General features: G+C 40.3%; 1 protein-coding gene across 4 annotated transcripts; it reads left to right on the forward strand.

The window, feature by feature from the left end:
- The first annotated feature begins 3,060 nt into the window (after nt 1–3,060).
- rnf2 (ring finger protein 2) lies at nt 3,061–16,264 on the forward strand. 4 transcript variants are annotated; one of them, XM_083782533.1, is made up of 12 exons: nt 3,061–3,124; nt 6,650–6,744; nt 7,492–7,652; nt 8,145–8,227; nt 8,959–9,133; nt 9,689–9,791; nt 10,075–10,143; nt 10,261–10,401; nt 10,667–10,839; nt 12,492–12,681; nt 13,290–13,419; nt 13,487–16,264. In XM_083782533.1, the coding sequence occupies exons 2-11, from the start codon at nt 6,655–6,657 to the stop codon at nt 13,389–13,391; spliced, it is 1,287 nt and encodes a 428-aa protein (XP_083638659.1). In that variant the 5' UTR covers nt 3,061–3,124; nt 6,650–6,654; the 3' UTR covers nt 13,392–13,419; nt 13,487–16,264. The 4 variants fall into 4 exon arrangements, with proteins under 4 accessions (XP_083638659.1, XP_083638660.1, XP_083638661.1 ...); XM_083782534.1 differs by lacking the exon at nt 13,487–16,264 and having other exon boundaries at nt 8,959–9,091; nt 13,290–13,429; XM_083782535.1 differs by lacking the exons at nt 10,075–10,143; nt 10,261–10,401; nt 13,487–16,264 and having other exon boundaries at nt 13,290–13,429.
- The last annotated feature ends 2,056 nt before the right edge of the window (nt 16,265–18,320 follow it).

Below are 18,320 nucleotides of genomic sequence, written 5' to 3' on the forward strand. Positions count from 1 at the left end.
GTCTATATGTATATGTAATTTCTGAGTGATTAGTGGTATAATGTGGTTACTCGTGTGTTTTGATGCGTATGTCCCTGACTATGAAACATATCATCATTACGTCACCATCGTAAACCAATTATACCCTGGCATTGGTATATAATCTTCATCACGTCATGGGACATCCGTGGAAAACATACCTGCACGGTCTGCTTCCGTATGTCCGGGGCCAGCATATGACGACATATCATATGCATTCCAAGGGACATTGGTACATATCTTCATCACGTCATGGGACACATATGCTTCGTAGCATGATGGAAAACATACCTGCACGGTCAGCTTCGTGCCAGCATATGACGTCATATCATATGCTGGCCCCGGACATACGCATTGTAGCAGTGGCACCTGACTGATAACATTACTTGCACGCTCTGCTTGCGCAAGTAATAATGGGTCTTGGTTGATTGATTGAATAGTCCGAAATTCCACATGTTAGGAACTAGGCCTAGTTTCCATTGTGGTGGTCCTATGTATCCAATTCATCAACATAACATAGAAAAAATATATATGTTGGTATGTCTATTAAGGGGGGCTGATTGTAGGCTACTGTAAATACTGTCTGTATATCTACTGAGCTTTTTTTGTATTGTATCTGTAGGCTATTGTATTATTAATTAATTGAGTATTGGAGTTCATCTAGCTCTAGCCGATCTACATTGTTGTGAGCTTGTAGATCGGCTATTTGAAAATGTTTTCAAAATAGTAAAAAATGGAAAATAAGTGCTAAGGGCTATAGGGGTGGCGCAAGATAGGCCTATAGCACTTATGTCTGACTTACCTCGATCGTGCTATTTCTGACTAATCAATCAATCAATCAATCAATCAATCAATCAATCAATAATTCAATCAATCAATCAATAATTCTCTTTTGGGAAAAGTAAAATAAAAAATAGAGAACAGTAGCCTATAAGCTGTGTCGATTTAAATACCTTTCATCGGTTAATTGTGCCACTGATGCTCTGACTGACTGGATACAGGATACAGAATAGGGACATCTATGCCTAAATTATTTTGCCATTTTTTACCATTTTGAAAAACATTTTAAAATATAGTTCAAATAGCTCACAACGTGTCAATGTAGATCGACTAAATGGCTAATAAGTTTAGGGCGCATACTGCATACATATATAGCCTTCCAAACCATAGTGATCCAAACACAAACAACAAATTAAAACTTTGATGCCATCTAGTGGCAACATTATAGTAGGACTTTACTTTTATTCATCCCCATGGGTAAATTCACCGATTCACGTAATCTAATAATGCAATAGGATCAATTTAATCTCCAGGTGTGCTCATGACCAAATGAAAAAGCAAATGCAAATCACATTGCATTTTCCTTTGTCGAATCGTACACTGCGCAATGAGTGACAGAAAATGCAATGTGATTTGCTATGCTTCTACTGCTGCAGCAGCTGCAAAGAAACAGAGCTGCATCTTAAATCAGATTTGTGTATACTATTTAAATAGTCTTGAGAAAAAATGCTGCTATTTGCCCCAAATGCTGCTATTTGTTTCAGAAAAGCTTTATACCCTATTATAACATAACGATCAACTGTCTTTATTTATTGTATTTTGACACTTGCTTTGGCAATGTAAGACTTATGTTTTCTCATGCCAATAAAGCTCATTTGAACAGTGTACCTACCTTGGCCTAAACATCAGCAGCACAGGGAACTACAACCAAGCTGTAAAAGACCTGAGAGACAAGGCAAGAAGGGCATTCTATGCCATCAAAAGAAACATCAAAATAGACATCCCAATTAAAACCTGGCTTAAAATACTGGACTCTGTGATAGAACCAATTTCCCTCTATGGTTGCGAGATCTGGGGACCTTTAGCAAACCATGACCTTGAAAAATGGGATAAACACCAAACCGAGACCCTACACACAGAACTCTGCAAATCCATTCTCCGTACCCAGCGGAAAACACCAAATAATGCATGCAGGGCAGAATTAGGACGATACCCACTCATAATCAAAATAAAAAAGAGAGCACTTAAGTTCTACAACCACCTAAAAGAAAGTGACCTAGATGCACTCCATAACAAGGCACTCACACACAGTGAAACTCTAGAGAGATGCCCCCTCAGCCACCTGGCCCTGGAACTCCGGGCACAAACACAAACAGAGCCACGAGATAGAAAACCCATTAGACTAAACCAAATTATAAAACAGCAAAAGGAAAACTATCTGACACATTGGAAAGAAGCAACACAAAAGCAGAGTAAACTAGAATGCTATCTGGCCCTAAACAGAGAATACACAGTGGCAGAATACCTGAGCACCGTGACCGACCCAAAACAAAGAAAAATCTTAACTAGGTACAGACTCAGTGAGCACAGTCTCGCGATCGAGAAAGGCCGTCATAGGCAGACGTGTATCCCGAGAGAAGACAGACTATGCACTCACTGCACACAAAATGAAGTGGAAACCGAGCTACACTTCCTAATCATCTGTCCATTGTACCAAGACATCAGAGACACATACTTCCCACTGATTACAACCACACACAGAGATTTTGAAAACATGACCAATGACAAAAAAATCCCATATCTGCTGGGCGAAGTACAACAATGTGCAAACACAGCAGCAAGATTTGTGAGTTGCTGTGATAGGAGAAGGATATCAAATGGAACACAACCACCCTAAAGACTAAGCATTGTGTATATTCCTGCACTATACCTGCATCGAGTGACCTGGGTACATAGAATTTGATCTATTGAAGATTCTGACTTTCAAATGTACATAATTTTTGTATTGATTGTATTGCTGTATTGTTGTATTGTTCTTTCTGCTTTGGCAATGTAAACGTATGTTTTCTCATGCCAATAAAGCCCTTTGAATTGAATTGAATTGTGTGTGTGTGTGTGTGTGTGTGTGTGTGTGTGTGTGTGTGTGTGTGTGTGTGCGCGCGCGTGTGTGTGCGTGTGTGTGAGGCTGCAAGCGTGTGTTGATTCAGTGTTTGGCACATTGCCTACAGTTCCCAGAATGCACCGCGACAGGTAAATCCGCCATATTGCCTATGCCATAACGCGCACAGTGGCTAGCTGGATCTGCTCTGCTGGATCTTACAGAAATGTAAGTGTATAAACAAACATTATTCTTTAAATCACAGTTAGACAGCGTAACCCACAGTAGACTGGATCGTGGGACAATAATTGTTTATAAATATTGATGTATTGGTGTCGAAAAGGTGGAAGCGTCATTTTGTAAAGCACAAAGGGGATTCGTGCGTCGCCTCTTTCTGTTGTTGTTTTTTCCTCTGTCACAGCGCCAATTATACACAACCATTCGCCTGCAGTTTATTGTTTATAGTTTGTATTTAATCCTGCAAACTTAAATAAAACCACGAATTTGAGCCCTATAGTCGACATGCCGCCTCTTTCTCTTGTATTTTAACTTGAATATGTCTGTCGATAGCATTACGAAAAGCAGCTAGCCTCTAAAGGCTAATTTAGACTTCGTCGGACGACCGTGTCGCTCGACAAAAAATAACGTATTTTAAACGTAAATTAGAATTTTGTATTGTCAACTGATTACGTCTTGATGCTGCTTTTTCTTTTACCAATCGTTACGGTTGTCTTGGCTAAGTATAAACTGAGCTTCAAAACGAACTAGCCGAGCTTCCTACACAACACATGCACATTGTGTAAGCTATGTATGGGGGTTGGGATCTGTCTATTTACTGAAATGTGCCCCCAGCTGCCGAAGAGGAATAGTTTAAAACACGTCTGCCTCAACCCCTACTCCCAATTATCAATCAAACTACTCGGTCACTCACTACTCAGTCACATGTATGTAGTAAATGGTCTACTCTAGAAACATAATGTATGTTGCGATACAGAAGTGGGGGATGGTTGCAGTGCTAAGGATATAGCAGTTTTCATTGGGAGGTGTGGCATCATGGGAGAGCTGACATTTAACATTCATTATTATATGTTTTGTGAATGTGTCGGACGTCCAAACACAATGACAATGTTGACTAGCCTAGACACCGGGCCATTTGTTAGAAAAACATTTTTGTTATTAGAAAGCTCTCTATCCTTATGACAACTGCTTATGAGGGACGAACAATGTGGGTCTGTTGGTGGATTCATATTGATGACAAATATTCCATCATTTTGAACTTGACAACAATTTACAATTTAGGCATTTAGCAGACGCTCTTAATCCAGAGCGACTTACATTAAGCAAGAACAAAAAGCATGGGAATACATCACAAAAAAGCATTTATCATGAAACATGCGTAAGCTAAGAAAGTAACAGTGGAATATCTATATTATGAGACTATACATATAAACTATATATCTATACTACTATGCTATACATTTGTACTATGTCGTGCTATGACTATATACAATGCAATTATAGTGCTGTCTACATAACATGCTATAAGTCTGTATCAAATGCTATCTAAGTCTACAGAAATGCTATCTAAGGGGGTAGGATAAGACAACATATTTAAGATCGATATTTGCAGCCCTGTAACAATTAAAACCCAATCAGAGTACCAAACATGCTCTGAGGAACATCCAGAACCCCATTTCCCCCAATTCTGGCTGTGATGAAGATGAAGGTTGCAGTTGAAACATGTTGGCTTAGCCATGTTTTCAATTTCCTTTATTATCGGCTACCCAGTTTTCCCTCCTGTTATTCTTTCCATATATTATTTAGACGTTACAATCTCAATCCAGAGATTAATGTGCCTGGTAGAAATGTGGCACTGATAGTTTACTTATTATATTATTATTAGTCTCAAATAGCCTGCATCCTTGGACTCACTAAATTGAGAAAGGATGCAATCATGTCACCCTCCGGGGGTCCTGGGATGCAATACTGTACTCTTAACGTTGTTGAAGTAGAACTCATAAAATGTCCCAGTGGGACCCATCTAAAAGACTACCCCTGGTTACCGGGATCCATTACTTTGAAAACCTATTTACATCACTGATTTAGAGAGATACCTACTTGTTATCCTGGTTACTTACTTATTTTCTTAGGACTCTTAATTACTTCCTTACCATGCCGATGGTTGACGGTCAAAACACACTGCCACCGAATGACAACAAGTTTCAATGGAAGATAATTCCTTACACTGGGACTGGTGATGCAAATTAATAACATAGAAACTATGCTCCCTGGTGCGTAAGGACTTTTTTAAACGGGAGTTGTGAAAACAGCATTGTTTATTGACATCCTCCACACACCCCTCCCCCTGATCTTTCTGATCATACAAGTGAAGATAGATAAATAATAAATATCAGATTATACTAATACTTTCAGATGTGTGTGCATCATCGTTGATGAGTGAATGTTCTTTTGCATCCCACTGAGCATAGATTCATGTAAACGTTATGAATAAGCAGGGTTTCCTGCACAATGTTGTTGGCATGACGCTGCGCCATGCTTGAAATAAATCGCGCCATGCCAAGCTTAAAAAAGAAATATGTATATATATATATATATATATATATATATATATATATATATATATTTTTTTTTTAGGGGGATAGTGAATCATAGTATGTGTGATATGAAATGTCCAGTACCTCCCCAGTGCCTCCCCCAGTGCCTGCCCAGTTTCCGCCAAGTGCCTCCCCAGTGTCTGCCCAGTGGCTCCCCAGTGTCCCCCTGAGTGCCTCCCCAGTCAGTGGCTGCAGTTTCTCCCCAGTGCCTCCCCAGTGTCTGCCCAGTGCCTCCCCAGTCTCCTCAGTGCCTCCCCAGTGCCTGCCCAGTGTCCCCCCAGTGCCCCCCTAGTGTCCCCCCAGTGCCTCCCCAGTGTCTTCCCAGTGCCTCCCCAGTGCCTGCCCAGTGTCCCCCCAGTGCCTCCCCATGTCTCCCCAGTGCCTCCTCAGTGCCTGCCCAGTTTCCCCCCAGTGTCTCCCCAGTGCCTCCCCAGTGTCCCCCTAGTGCCCCCCCCAGTGTCTCCCCAATGCCCCTGCAGTGCCTCCCCAGTGTCCCCCCCAGTGCCTCCAATAGCAATACAAGAGCAATAATCCAAATTAATCTTAATTTATTAATCAGATTAATTAATTAATTAATCGAAATTTTCGACGCGCAGCCTTTGGCCGTGCGCCAGAAAGCCCCCCCCGCGCCCAGCACCATGCCAAGGCCTTTTCCTGCAGGAAACACTGATAAGATATTGGATGCATATATATATAATATGTTTTCCATATTTATTCCAAATAGTTGAAATCCTCTTAATACCCCTTGTGAAAGACAGAGAGATCACAGAAAAAAAAAATTTTTTCTATGAGAGTATACAACTTCCATAATGGATGAAATGAGGTCTTTCATCGTTACTACTGTAGTAGAATGCAGTGTTCAGTGTTCACACATTTTAATTGAAGGTTGAAAGGCTAAATGTATTCCACATTTGTGACCTTAATAGGTCGTACTGCACTAAATCCCTGCCAGAGGTCACATCTCAAAGGAAGACAAGAAGCAACCATCTCACAGACTGCTCCAATTTGATTACAATTTAAACAAATGGCTCATGTACAAGATTCTTTTTAATTTTGTTTTTGTCTGTCCTTATGTATTACATGTCTTTTGAGGATTTCTAAATTGATGGGGTTGTGTGTGTTTGTGTGTGTGTTTCAGTATTCATGATGACCCAAACTGTTCAGACCAATGGGGTCCAACCCCTGAGTAAGACCTGGGAACTGAGTCTCTACGAACTACAGAGAACTCCTCAGGTAACATTGTATCCCTATTTACTTCCCTTTTACTACTGGCATCCACAATAACGACGAACCTAAAAGACTATTAACACCTACAGTGCACACATGACGTCTGTGATGTACATGACTATGAACACATTTTTCCTGCAATGAAGTAAGTTAGACTAGTGCAGGAGTGCAGGCCTCCACCAGGCCAGGGTCTGCTAATTTTGGAAATCGGTCATAGCCAGTCGGTCTCGGAATAGAGTATGATACATCTTGAGTGATATGTCTTGATCACATGACTCCAGAGATTATATGTACCAATTTGTTTGAGCAGTAGCAAAGGTGAGTTTTAAAGAAACCCCCAAATTGCATCATGATCCAAGGAATGCAGGAAAAAATGTATTTCATTTATGTCCTATGGTTCAAGATTTATAGACCAAAATGTGAAATGGGTGCCACTATGAGAGTGTACATCCAAAGTTTCACACTGAACAATCCAAGGGTGCCGCAGATTAATTGCTGACAGACACATGGACGGACAGGACCAAAAAACCTAGTCTAAGACTATCCGGCTTGGCTGAGACGATAATTATTTGAGATCTGGTTTGTGTGGATCAAGAATTGTATATAAATTAAAAAACATCTAAAAATGTATAACAATAAAAAGAAATGTCATGGAGGTGCAGATATTTTGCAGCACCTTTGTTCATTAATCTACAATGAATGAACAACAAACCTACATTTGTCTTAATATTCCTGTTTCCTCTGTGATTCCAGGAGGCCATAACAGATGGACTGGAGATAGCGGTATCACCCAGGTCTCTCCACAGTGAACTGATGTGTCCGATCTGCCTGGACATGCTGAAGAACACCATGACAACCAAAGAATGTCTACACCGCTTTTGCGCCGACTGCATCATCACTGCACTGAGATCTGGGTGAGTTTGGTCCCATTATGCAATCCAGACTACCCTATAAAGATGTTTTTCTTTAACAAGCCCTGAAGCTGTTGACGGTGAAGAGATGGGGATGTTACCACAGAGACAGAAGCATGTTATTTGACACTGGTATTTGTATGCTAACTATGTGGTCAGTGTATGAACTGTTTGAGCCACCAGGGCACCTTTTCTAGCCCTGTTTAGCTCTGCTGTGCAAAGCATTTTAACCCCTTTGGCCGTGAAGTGTAAATCTGGGTAGTGCCGTTTGTCTTGGCCGCTGAATTTGGACAGAACCTGTTTAGCGTTGGAATTGAAAGCAGGCTTGCTCTGTTTTACATTTAATTATGGCCAGACTGCTAATGTGAAATTAGCCAGTTGTAAATTAATATGTAATCTACTTAATTTAAAGGACAAAAGGCCCATCAATAGAAGTTGTTCATCGATTCCCACTATCAGTCTATATCCCCCACTAATATCTCTCTCTCTCTCCAGTAATAAGGAGTGTCCTACCTGTCGTAAGAAACTAGTGTCCAAGAGGTCACTGCGTCCAGACCCAAACTTTGATGCTCTGATCAGTAAGTATCTTTTAATGCTTTAAAGGGTGCGTTCAGATATAGGCACACCGAGCACACTTCCAATACAAATTAAAAGGCGAGTGCGCTCCAGCTGCACATTTCCGAATGCACCCAAAGTGTAGTTTGATCTCGGTATGCGCAGAACATATCCTGAAGTGGCTGCAAAATGTAACTCTGCTCGGTCAAAATCAGCTGGATGTTGTGTAAAACACCCTAACACCCTGTCAGAAAGGGGACCATTAGATTTCTAACCATGTCAAACTTACTTTAGCACCTTATATTATCAGTAGGATAAACATTAAATGACTGACTACTGTCATTGCCTTTTTGTTTTCATAGTAACTATAACAATATAGTTGCATATGATTAGGTATTTGCAGATTGGTTGCACATCCAAAGAAGATCACAATGTTTTAATCTATATTTTAAAGCTTCAAAACTATTTTGCATTTTCAAAACATTGAATATATATATATTATTTTTTAGGTAGAAATGATTTTAATGGATCAGATCACTGATGTTTCTAATGTGGTATACCCTAGTTTTCAGTGGAAAACATTTTGACCACACAATCGTCTTCTGTGGCTGTGTGTAAATATAATGATCCTATGGGTATCTTTGAATATGACACTTATATCGTACCACCACAGGACTGTGAATGATCTTGTGAGGGGTATGGGGCACGACAGCATGTGTTGCTGGGTTACTGAGATTGTCTTGTGGTGTCTTAGGTAAGATCTACCCCAGTCGTGATGAGTACGAGGCTCACCAGGAGAGGGTGTTGGCTCGCATCAGCAAACACAACAACCAGCAAGCTCTGTCTCACAGCATAGAAGAGGGGCTGAAAATACAGGCTATGACCAGGTACACACACACGAAACGCAACAGCAATCAGGTTTTTGTGAGGTAAGAAAATGGAAAATCACTGGCACTGATTATTTTGAATGAGTTAACCCATTAAGACCTTTTATTGGAAAGCCTATAAGTTGTTTAGCAGCAGAGCATCTGTGTAATTTTGTGTCTGCACCAGAACGAGATAATCTCCTGAATAGCTATTGTATCCAACTGTGCCATCCATGAGATTTGATTAATAAGCATTTAAAAAAAAGTTTACACATGATACACAACATGTATGTGGCTCAAATATGGCGGGCTATCTCTTCCGGGTTGGACGGAAGTGGTCTCTTCTGTGTTTTTCATGCATTACACTGGCAGGAAGGAATGTGTGAACAAACAAGCTTTATAGACATGTTTTACGCATACAATGCAAACGGTTGGAGAATCTGAATCTATTCAGATTTCTACAAACAAACTGATAAACGAAAACTTTGGTGAATGAGTTTGTGTAAATTAATGCATGTAGTAACTTATGGGATGGAAATTTGTTTAGCTCACATTTGATAAATGAGGTCCTGTGGGGGTGTTTAGTTATTATTGCATGACTGTGTGTTTTTGTTACAGACTGCAACGTGGTAAGAAACACACAGTTGAGAATGGCGGCAGTGGAGCAGAGGACAATGGAGACTCCTCCCACTGTAGCAACGCGTCTGTTCATAGTAACCAGGTGTGTTGATGCCACTGCCGATTGTTCAACTCTTTCATGTTTTTCAATTAAGCATTATCAGCTTTGTATTACCTCTTTAGAAACTAACATATTGTTTTGTGCTGCATACATACACTTAAAATCCAGGTGAATTCACTCGGTTGTGAGAAAAGCATATGGACAGAGAGGCGAGGGCGCTGTCTAGTTAGCTGCTAGCTAAGACCCAGTGGATGTAAACGGGACACCCAGTGCGTGATTCAAACATGTACTAATAGCATGTCAAATCACATGTTTGAATTTTCAGATGAAAAGGTTAAAAGACTGGCTGAGCAAAAACATAAAGAGAAGTGGTGACCATGGTGGTGAGGAGGAGGTTAGTTGGGGTTTGAAAGGGGAGCAAATGGATACACATTTATTTGGAAATGCCAAGCTTTTTAAATGGTTTTTCCATGTTTCCAAATACAACTGTACTGACTGTATGTCCAACTAGACAGGACAGGCGGTGAGGCAGGGAATCTCAGATATGAGTGGAGGCCAGAGCAGAGGAAACAAAGGAGATGCAGGACAGAAGCATAGAGGAGAGGAGCAAAATGCAGCTGCAGCTGCTATTGTTGTACCAGGAAGAGCAGAGGTAGGAGACCCAATGACAGCAAGACTGCTGCTGCTACATCACGTCCGAGTGTGTTGTGAGGTTGTACAGATGTAGATGATAACACAAACCATGTAGATTATAAGGTGTATCCACATTAACCTGTGTATTTATCTATCTCCGTTAGGCCGATCTCGCCCCCCCAAAGCCAGCTTATAGCACCAATGATGGCAGATAAAATAATTTGGCTACTATGATGTTCTTATGTCCATTGTGTCTAACTCTGGGTTCCGTCTAAATCCACCAGGAGGCAGGCCCGAGCATCAAGCGCACAAAGACCAGCGATGACAGCGGTTTGGATATGGACAATGCAGCTGAGAACGGGGGCGGGGATTCTGTCATTGAAGGAGGCGCCAGCGAAATAGAACTGGTTTTTAGGCCGCATCCTACTTTGATGGAGAAGGACGACGCTCAAAACAGGTACAAACACACTGCCACCTCTTTCCTCTCTTACCTTTTATAGCAAATAAAGCATGCCCCTATAGAGCGGCGCAGTCCCTCCCCCTTTCAGAACAACGAACGGCCCAGGAAATGAAAACGCAATGCATTTCCCCATAAGCAGTTTTTATTTAATTTATTTAAAGACCTTTTAAGCGTCGTACGAAGCCAACTCTTGTCGTGACAAATCATGACAACACACACAATATTTCGGGCCAAACAAAGAATTAGAAAGTAGAAAAAAACGGCAGGTTACAACACTTTTGTTGTCGTTTTTCTTCTTTGTAATTATTTGTTTGGTCCAAAATATTGTGTGTGTTGTCATGATTTGTCACGACAAGAGTTGGCTTCGTACGACGCTTAAAAGGTCTTTAAATAAATTAAATAAAAACTGCCTATGGGGAAATGAATTGCGTTTTCATTTCCTGGGCCGTTCGTTGTTCTGAAAGGGGGAGGGACTGCGCCGCTCTATAGGGGCTGTCCTTAGTCTGTGTGCTACAACGACTCGCCGTGCTTAATCTTTAGGTTTATCTGAATAATTGGGATTTAGGAGGGCAAACTATGATGATGATGGTGTAGTTTAATGTTAACTTAATATCAGCTAGAGATGTCCTGAGACTCTTATTCCAAGACATTTAATGAGTTATCTTCCCATACTTGAGCCAATCTTTGCATTTTCCAAGATAATAAAGCTGCACAGTGCACTGTCACTGCCAAGAACATTATAAAGGACTGTTAGTAGACGCCTCTTGAAAAACTATACAGTACATATATTTGCCATTCTTCTTGTTCTGCTTCTGTGAATGTCAGCCCCTCTCAGAGCTCCGATTTAAGTGAGTTCTGGAGATGAGGTGGACTCTATACCATTTATGAGGCTTGAAATCCTGTCCAGGCTCAGAGTTGGCTAGACAGATATGTGTCAGTGTTGTTACTGCTCGACATGTGCCGTGTCTGGTTACTATAGTAACGGAATGCGGCGTCAGGCACAGTGGTAGTGAGCGCCGTGAATGTTGAATTCATAGCATGGACGATTGATATCGTGAATAATAAAGTGTGCGTCTTCCATGTTCAGGACAAAATAGTTTGACAGATAAAAAATATCTCTGTGTAATCCTTTGCCAACTGTTGGTGAATGATTGCAGTCGGACAAATCAGTGGAAAAGCCATGCATGACACTCCCTTAAAGGGGCATTCCACTCATTTTCAACATTTTACTATGTCATTAATATACCTTAGAGCTGTTGTGTGGAAATGATTAAAAAGTCCCCCCATTCTGTGTTTCCTAGAACTGGAGGTCTGAAAAAAAATCATTAACATGTTGAATCACATCTTGAGGATGTCATCAAGATGTGATTCACCATGTTAATCATTAACATGTTATTTTACAAAGCTTGTAACTTGGCAGGTGTGATGTGGTTTCCCTCAAGTGAATTTAATCTAACTATAAATGCACCATGTCTCTGTCTGTACCTACGTCTGTACACCGGGAGGGTGTACAGATGTACACAGTATATCCATAATATATATATAGCCACCTTATATCTGCTCTGTGTCTAAAAAGATGGCCAAAAATGTAACAGGTTTTCTCACAGCTGTCCTTTGTCAACCCTTTTTTTTTAACTCAATCTGTCCAGTGTGGAGTTTGTCCCTCGTTACATAAAGACATCAGGAAATGCTACAGTGGACCACCTGTCTAAGTATCTGGCTGTCCGGCTGGCGTTGGAAGAACTGAGAAGAAACGCAGAAGCCAGTCCTGTTAATGTAGAAGCTGCCTCAGAGAAACAGTACACCATCTACATACCTACCGCTGCAAACCAGTTTACTGTAAGTATAACACTAGTGTTTTAGTCGAGTCCAAGTCAAGACCGAGTGTGGGAGGGGGTCGAGTTTTATTTTTCACATTTGGCCAAACCGCTCTCTTATGACTAATGTGAATTGGCTCATAGTATGGGTATAATGCATGTATTTATTACATTGTAGTGACTTGTGACTCGAGTTGACTCAGTGGTGGAAGAGTCCCGTGTCCTTTGGTCCCAAGTCAAATTAAGGTCGAGACGAGACAGAGAGTAAATGAAAATTTGTGGACTCGAGTACTACAACACTAACACACATACACACACCGTGACACGCTTGAGTACACTTGTTCATGATCAGCCAGCCAATATCAACATGATTATTGTTAATAATTGAATAAGAAATAATGATTATTGTTAATAATTGAATAAAGAATCTAACATAACTAATCCCACAATTGTACCTCCACTTTTTGGTATGACAGTCTCTTAAGTTATGGCTCATTGACTAGAAGTTAAACGTGTTGACAGAGCCAAGTGAAAGAAAAAAGAAAGCTTATTTTGAAGTAATGTTTATGTCTGAGATAAAAATTCATTGGCTTTTAACACATTCCTTCTCAAACTGTGTTCCATTATTAGGTCCTCAATGGCTCGTTTTCTCTGGAGCTGGTCAGTGAGAAGTACTGGAAAGTTAACAAACCCATGGAGCTGTACTTTGCCCCAACTAAAGAACACAAGTAGAGACACAAACTCAAACATCAACACTTATCACACACTCATGTAACACACACACACACACACACACACACACACACACACACACACACACACACACACACACACACACACACACACACACACACACACACACACACACAAGGTGAAAGTGGGACTGCTAAAAACATGTTGGAAGGAGGAGAGCGGGGCTTGCAGGCTCCTGAAACGAACTCATGTAAAAAGAAGAACTTTTTTGTTTTTTTTTGTTTTATATTCTCTGTATCATTTTCTTTGTCTCTGTAGTTGAAGGTAGCAGGTCAGTAAAGCAGCTGAGAGGTCAGAATTTGATGTAGTCTCTTCAACTTTTGAGAAGCAGGCTCAATTCACTCATTTCTCAAGTGTCATTTAGGTTATGACCATAGTTCAACAACACAAACCATGTTAAGTTGTTGTGTACAGTTTTGTCTACAGGGCTGAAGAGGTGTGTGAAGGGGTGAAAATTCTGCCTGCATTTAGTGAATGTAGCACCTGCTTACAGCCCTACATACCTACATGTCTACTAGGTCCTGTCAAAAGTTTATCTGGGTCATAGAGGACAACCTCAAAATGCAGAACTTCCCCCACTGCACTGAGAGGTTCATTTCACTTAACGGTACATGCCAGCATTTGTTGTCTCTCAAGGAAACCTATGATTGTAGGCAGGCACGTAATTTTAAACTGCCTCTCTGCCAGCAGAGACCACTGAAGAAATCCATGTAATGTAACGACGATTCACAGACAATATACTGTAATACTGTAGCGTACAAGCTGCTTTTCTGACCGGTTACCTGGTAGGAACAGACAAACTGTTTGTCTTCTAATATTTGTGCACAATTAAAATCTATTGTGTTCATTTAACTCTGAGTGTAAAAATTATCAATTTGTACACGCAAAGTTAAATGAATGAGGATTTTACTATGTACTAGTAGCTACCCTCTGAATTTGCCCTTTTATAAATGTCTTTTTGTAATTGGGGAGGGAAAAGGGGGTGGGATGGGTTTGGGGCTTCTTATGCAGAGCCTTAGATACTTTGGATGTTATAGTTAGATGTTATAATTTTCTCTGGACGCCATATTGTCGCAAACCTGTTCCATGGCTGTTGGTAAGTAACCAGTGAAACAAACTCATAATGACCTTATGAGCACCTCACCAATCACCATGATGATGATATGGAGGAAATTGTTTCACGTTTACCTCCAGCACCTCATTCTATGTTCAAGAGATGGGGGCGACCAAACTCTTTGTGGCTCTGCTATTTTGGACAGACCATACAGCAGCAAGTGTATGAAGGTTAATTTTTTGTTGTGTATCTGTATGTGAACAGACAAGACGGCATGGGTTTGGCAGAATGTGTGAATACAGCTTATTTCTTACTCCACCTAGCGCCTTTTACACCAAGTATTTGTGTGTGATCTCAGTTTATACAGATCGGGGTCCACATGTCCCACAATAAAGGAAAGTGCTCCTTGCACTTGTTACTGTATGACTGCAGCATGTGTGAGTGTTGCGATGCCAGGTACTGTGAGGTACATATAATAAATGTCAACCTATAATGTGGTAGAGTGGTGTAAAGTTAAGCAGTATACCAGGAATTCTCAAACCTTTTTTAAACAAATTTGATAAGTGCTGTTTCTTACTAGTTGATGTACAGTTAGCAGTGACTCTTGTAATGTAAACCAAAAACCGGCAACATCTAGTGCCTCCCGAGGCTCCCGTGTACTAGAAGACTTTGGGAATACTTTAAAAAGAGACCCGATCACGTCTGCCATACACTAGAAAGACTAAAGTCTGTCAAGTTGACAACCTCAGATCTAAAGAAAATATGTTGAGTAGATTATCTTGGGAGGAAATAATGCAATTATATCTGGCATTGGTCCTATGAGAAGTGATTCTCAGTAGAAAGCCTAGTCATAAGCAAAACGTATTTGCCAAATAAACTACATGAATACATGACTGATACAGGAATATCTGCTCAGGGATTGTTTTTGGGTCCACTTGGTTCTACCATAATAGCCAAGAGAAGAATGAGAAATGTCTATTAAATCTGGCCAGTACACAAGATTATGCTTCTAGTACACGACTATGGAAGGCAAAAGTCTGCGGACAGATCAATTTACTGTAGGTCCACCCCGTTTGAAACAAGCATCTCACGAGCATCATGTGCCAAGACTTCCAATAATATTAAACATTCGGTTTTTGTCCAGTGAAGGAGACTGACTTAAGACAGCTCAGACTGTGTTTTATGACTACCTTATACCAAATGATTGAGATGGTATCACAAGACTTAAGTCCACAACTATAGCAAAACCTGTGATGTTATTCCGATATTGGAAATTTGTCTGTGACTGTGCTTAAAAAACCTTTGGGTGTTAGGCCGCCGGCATAAAGTGACGACTCTTGGTTTGGGAAACTGATGTAAAACAGATTACTGTATAATATGCACCCCAAATTATGACTTATTTCCCACGGAATTAGCATATTGACGTCCCACAGAATTCACATATCTCCCATATTTCAGCTTTTGGATTTTTTGGGGTTCACACATTTAATTGTGAAAAATAGTCTTTGGATCTTGATTGTGAATCTGGTGCCTGTTCAGCTACAGAGGGATTAAGGTGAAGGTCAACAGTAGTTTTAAACTAGCAGACGGCTATCATCGGAGCGCAACACCCTACAGCACATGCAAAAGAGATTTTCTGGAAGCTGTATTCCTTCCTTATACCAGTGCATTGCTGAGTAAAACACATTGCTGCCTGGCATAATGAAACTGCTTCACACATCTCATTCTCTTTCTGTCTGTGCGTGAAATCTGTAAAAATGCATCATTTTGTTTGACAATAAACCTCATTCTATGTGTTCATTGAATTATTACTTTACTACATTAGAGAAGTAGTTCACACGCTAATTGATACCCACTTGAAGTGTTGAGGTTGGGCTGCTAACTACTTAAATCCTAGCCTGGTTAACCACTCCCCATTGAAAAGAAATGCAATGTGATTTCAAGGAGGAGTTGTTAACCAGGCTACTTAAATCCAGCTTTTGAGTAGAAGTATCACTTCTGCCGACTGAGATGTTACAGTTGACATTGCAGGCTATATTACCACCACTTGGTTTTAAAATTGCATGAATCTTCCTATTGTGAGACTAAAACTCTGTTTCTTACAAAAAAAACAATTTAGCATGTTTTGGGGAACCAAACTGGCTGTGGCCTAATAACATTGGATGTAGAGCAATTATGTGTAAAGAAAAAAAAGAGGAATCACTATGGTAATCTTGGAACACCCTTTTGCATTATTTGTCCATCAGAATTTCAGTTCGAAGAGCCTCATTCAACCCTTTTTTTTATTGACTTCAATTACGGTCCTAGGCAAATATGACATTAAACATGTTTCTTATTTAGTTAAATTACTGTTCCAGGCAAACATAATGACACCTATATTGTATCATTTGTATATTGTTGGACATAATGCCAAGTCTTTCCCATAGTTGGTTTTTTTTTTTAGACGTCTGAGCAATCCATCGTCATCACTGACGGACAGATGCCTATGATGATTTCAAAACCTTTATGGCTTTCCTGGAAACGATTAAGTGATCAGGATTTTATGACGAGGAAGGGTGAGATGGAAAAATCCTGCAAGCATTCTTTTTTTAGTTCTCATGACAGAAATTACATTACACATTACAATGTGTAGGTCACAATTCCTTGTTTGAATTCCTTGTTCTTTGTTTGCTCAACTGCTTAGGCTATCTTATCTAGCCTACTTGTTTTATTGCTGAAGTCTCTAGTTACGTCTAGTACCAGTATAATTTCTCTTCCTGTTTCATTTATTGTCTTTATCGTCAATGAGGGTTTTGCAACAGGCCATGAAGCATTATATATTTACACACCTCAGTCGCTCAGTCAGTTTACTTGGTGGATTGGAAGACTACTTTCTACTAGGGGTTCAGAAATGGGACCAGTGAAGACCTTCAGCGTGACAACCTATAACCCCAACAATAACAGTAACACGTATACCAGAGGTGATGTTGTCTCAGGGAAACTCACACTGGAACTCAAAGAAGACCTTAAATTTGTTTCATTGTCTGTGAAGTTGAAGGGCCAGACCAAGGTGTCCTGGGTGGAATACAGTACATCTGGCAACAAAGTGTACAGCGCCAAGGAACTCCACTGCCATCTGCAGCAAGACATCCTTCCAGAGACCAAAGGTGGGTGCAGGGGTGTCATTTGGGGTCCCAGGAGATGACAGTTGCCACCCCCACTGTACTGTTTTTTGTTAAGACTGCTGGTAACTCCTTTTTTTTTAAGGATTGCATTTAATTTTGCACCATGACACTTTATCTACTGTAGGCTATATGTGATGGTGTTGGTAGCTTTTTAGCATTGGGTTTCTTTTTAAATGTTCGTTTATGCTGAGTTTTAACTTTGGTCTTTTAATGTTTCTTAGATAGGCTTGATGTTCTATGTTGCACCGCAAGTGACTGAGGGGAAACAGTATTTCATATCCTGCATATTAATTTTGTTCATATTCATTTTTTTCTCCATTATTTTCATGCCTATTTTACAGTTCAGCACTGTGTGTATATATATATATATATATATAATATATATATATATTTTCCTTTTTTGTGTGTGTGTGTGTCACGTGTGTGTGTTTGTATATACACACACACAAATCATGTACAGTATATACATGCATATTTGAGTGGATATCAGCAGTTACCTACGTGTCATTTCAGACAACCATGTTCTCACGGCTGGCTCCCATGTCTTCCCATTCAACATACGCTTCCCTGACAAGTATGATGTTTTTGTTTGTGTTTTGAATTATTTGCCCGTCTGCACACTCTTAAAAGTAATGGTAACTGCTTAAAGGGTCTACTTTCCCCCATTACTGGTTATATGTACCCCAGTGG

This window comes from Protomyctophum parallelum (assembly GCF_964188405.1).
Source record: "Protomyctophum parallelum genome assembly, chromosome: 14".
In the NCBI taxonomy this organism is placed as follows: Eukaryota; Metazoa; Chordata; class Actinopteri; order Myctophiformes; family Myctophidae; genus Protomyctophum; species Protomyctophum parallelum.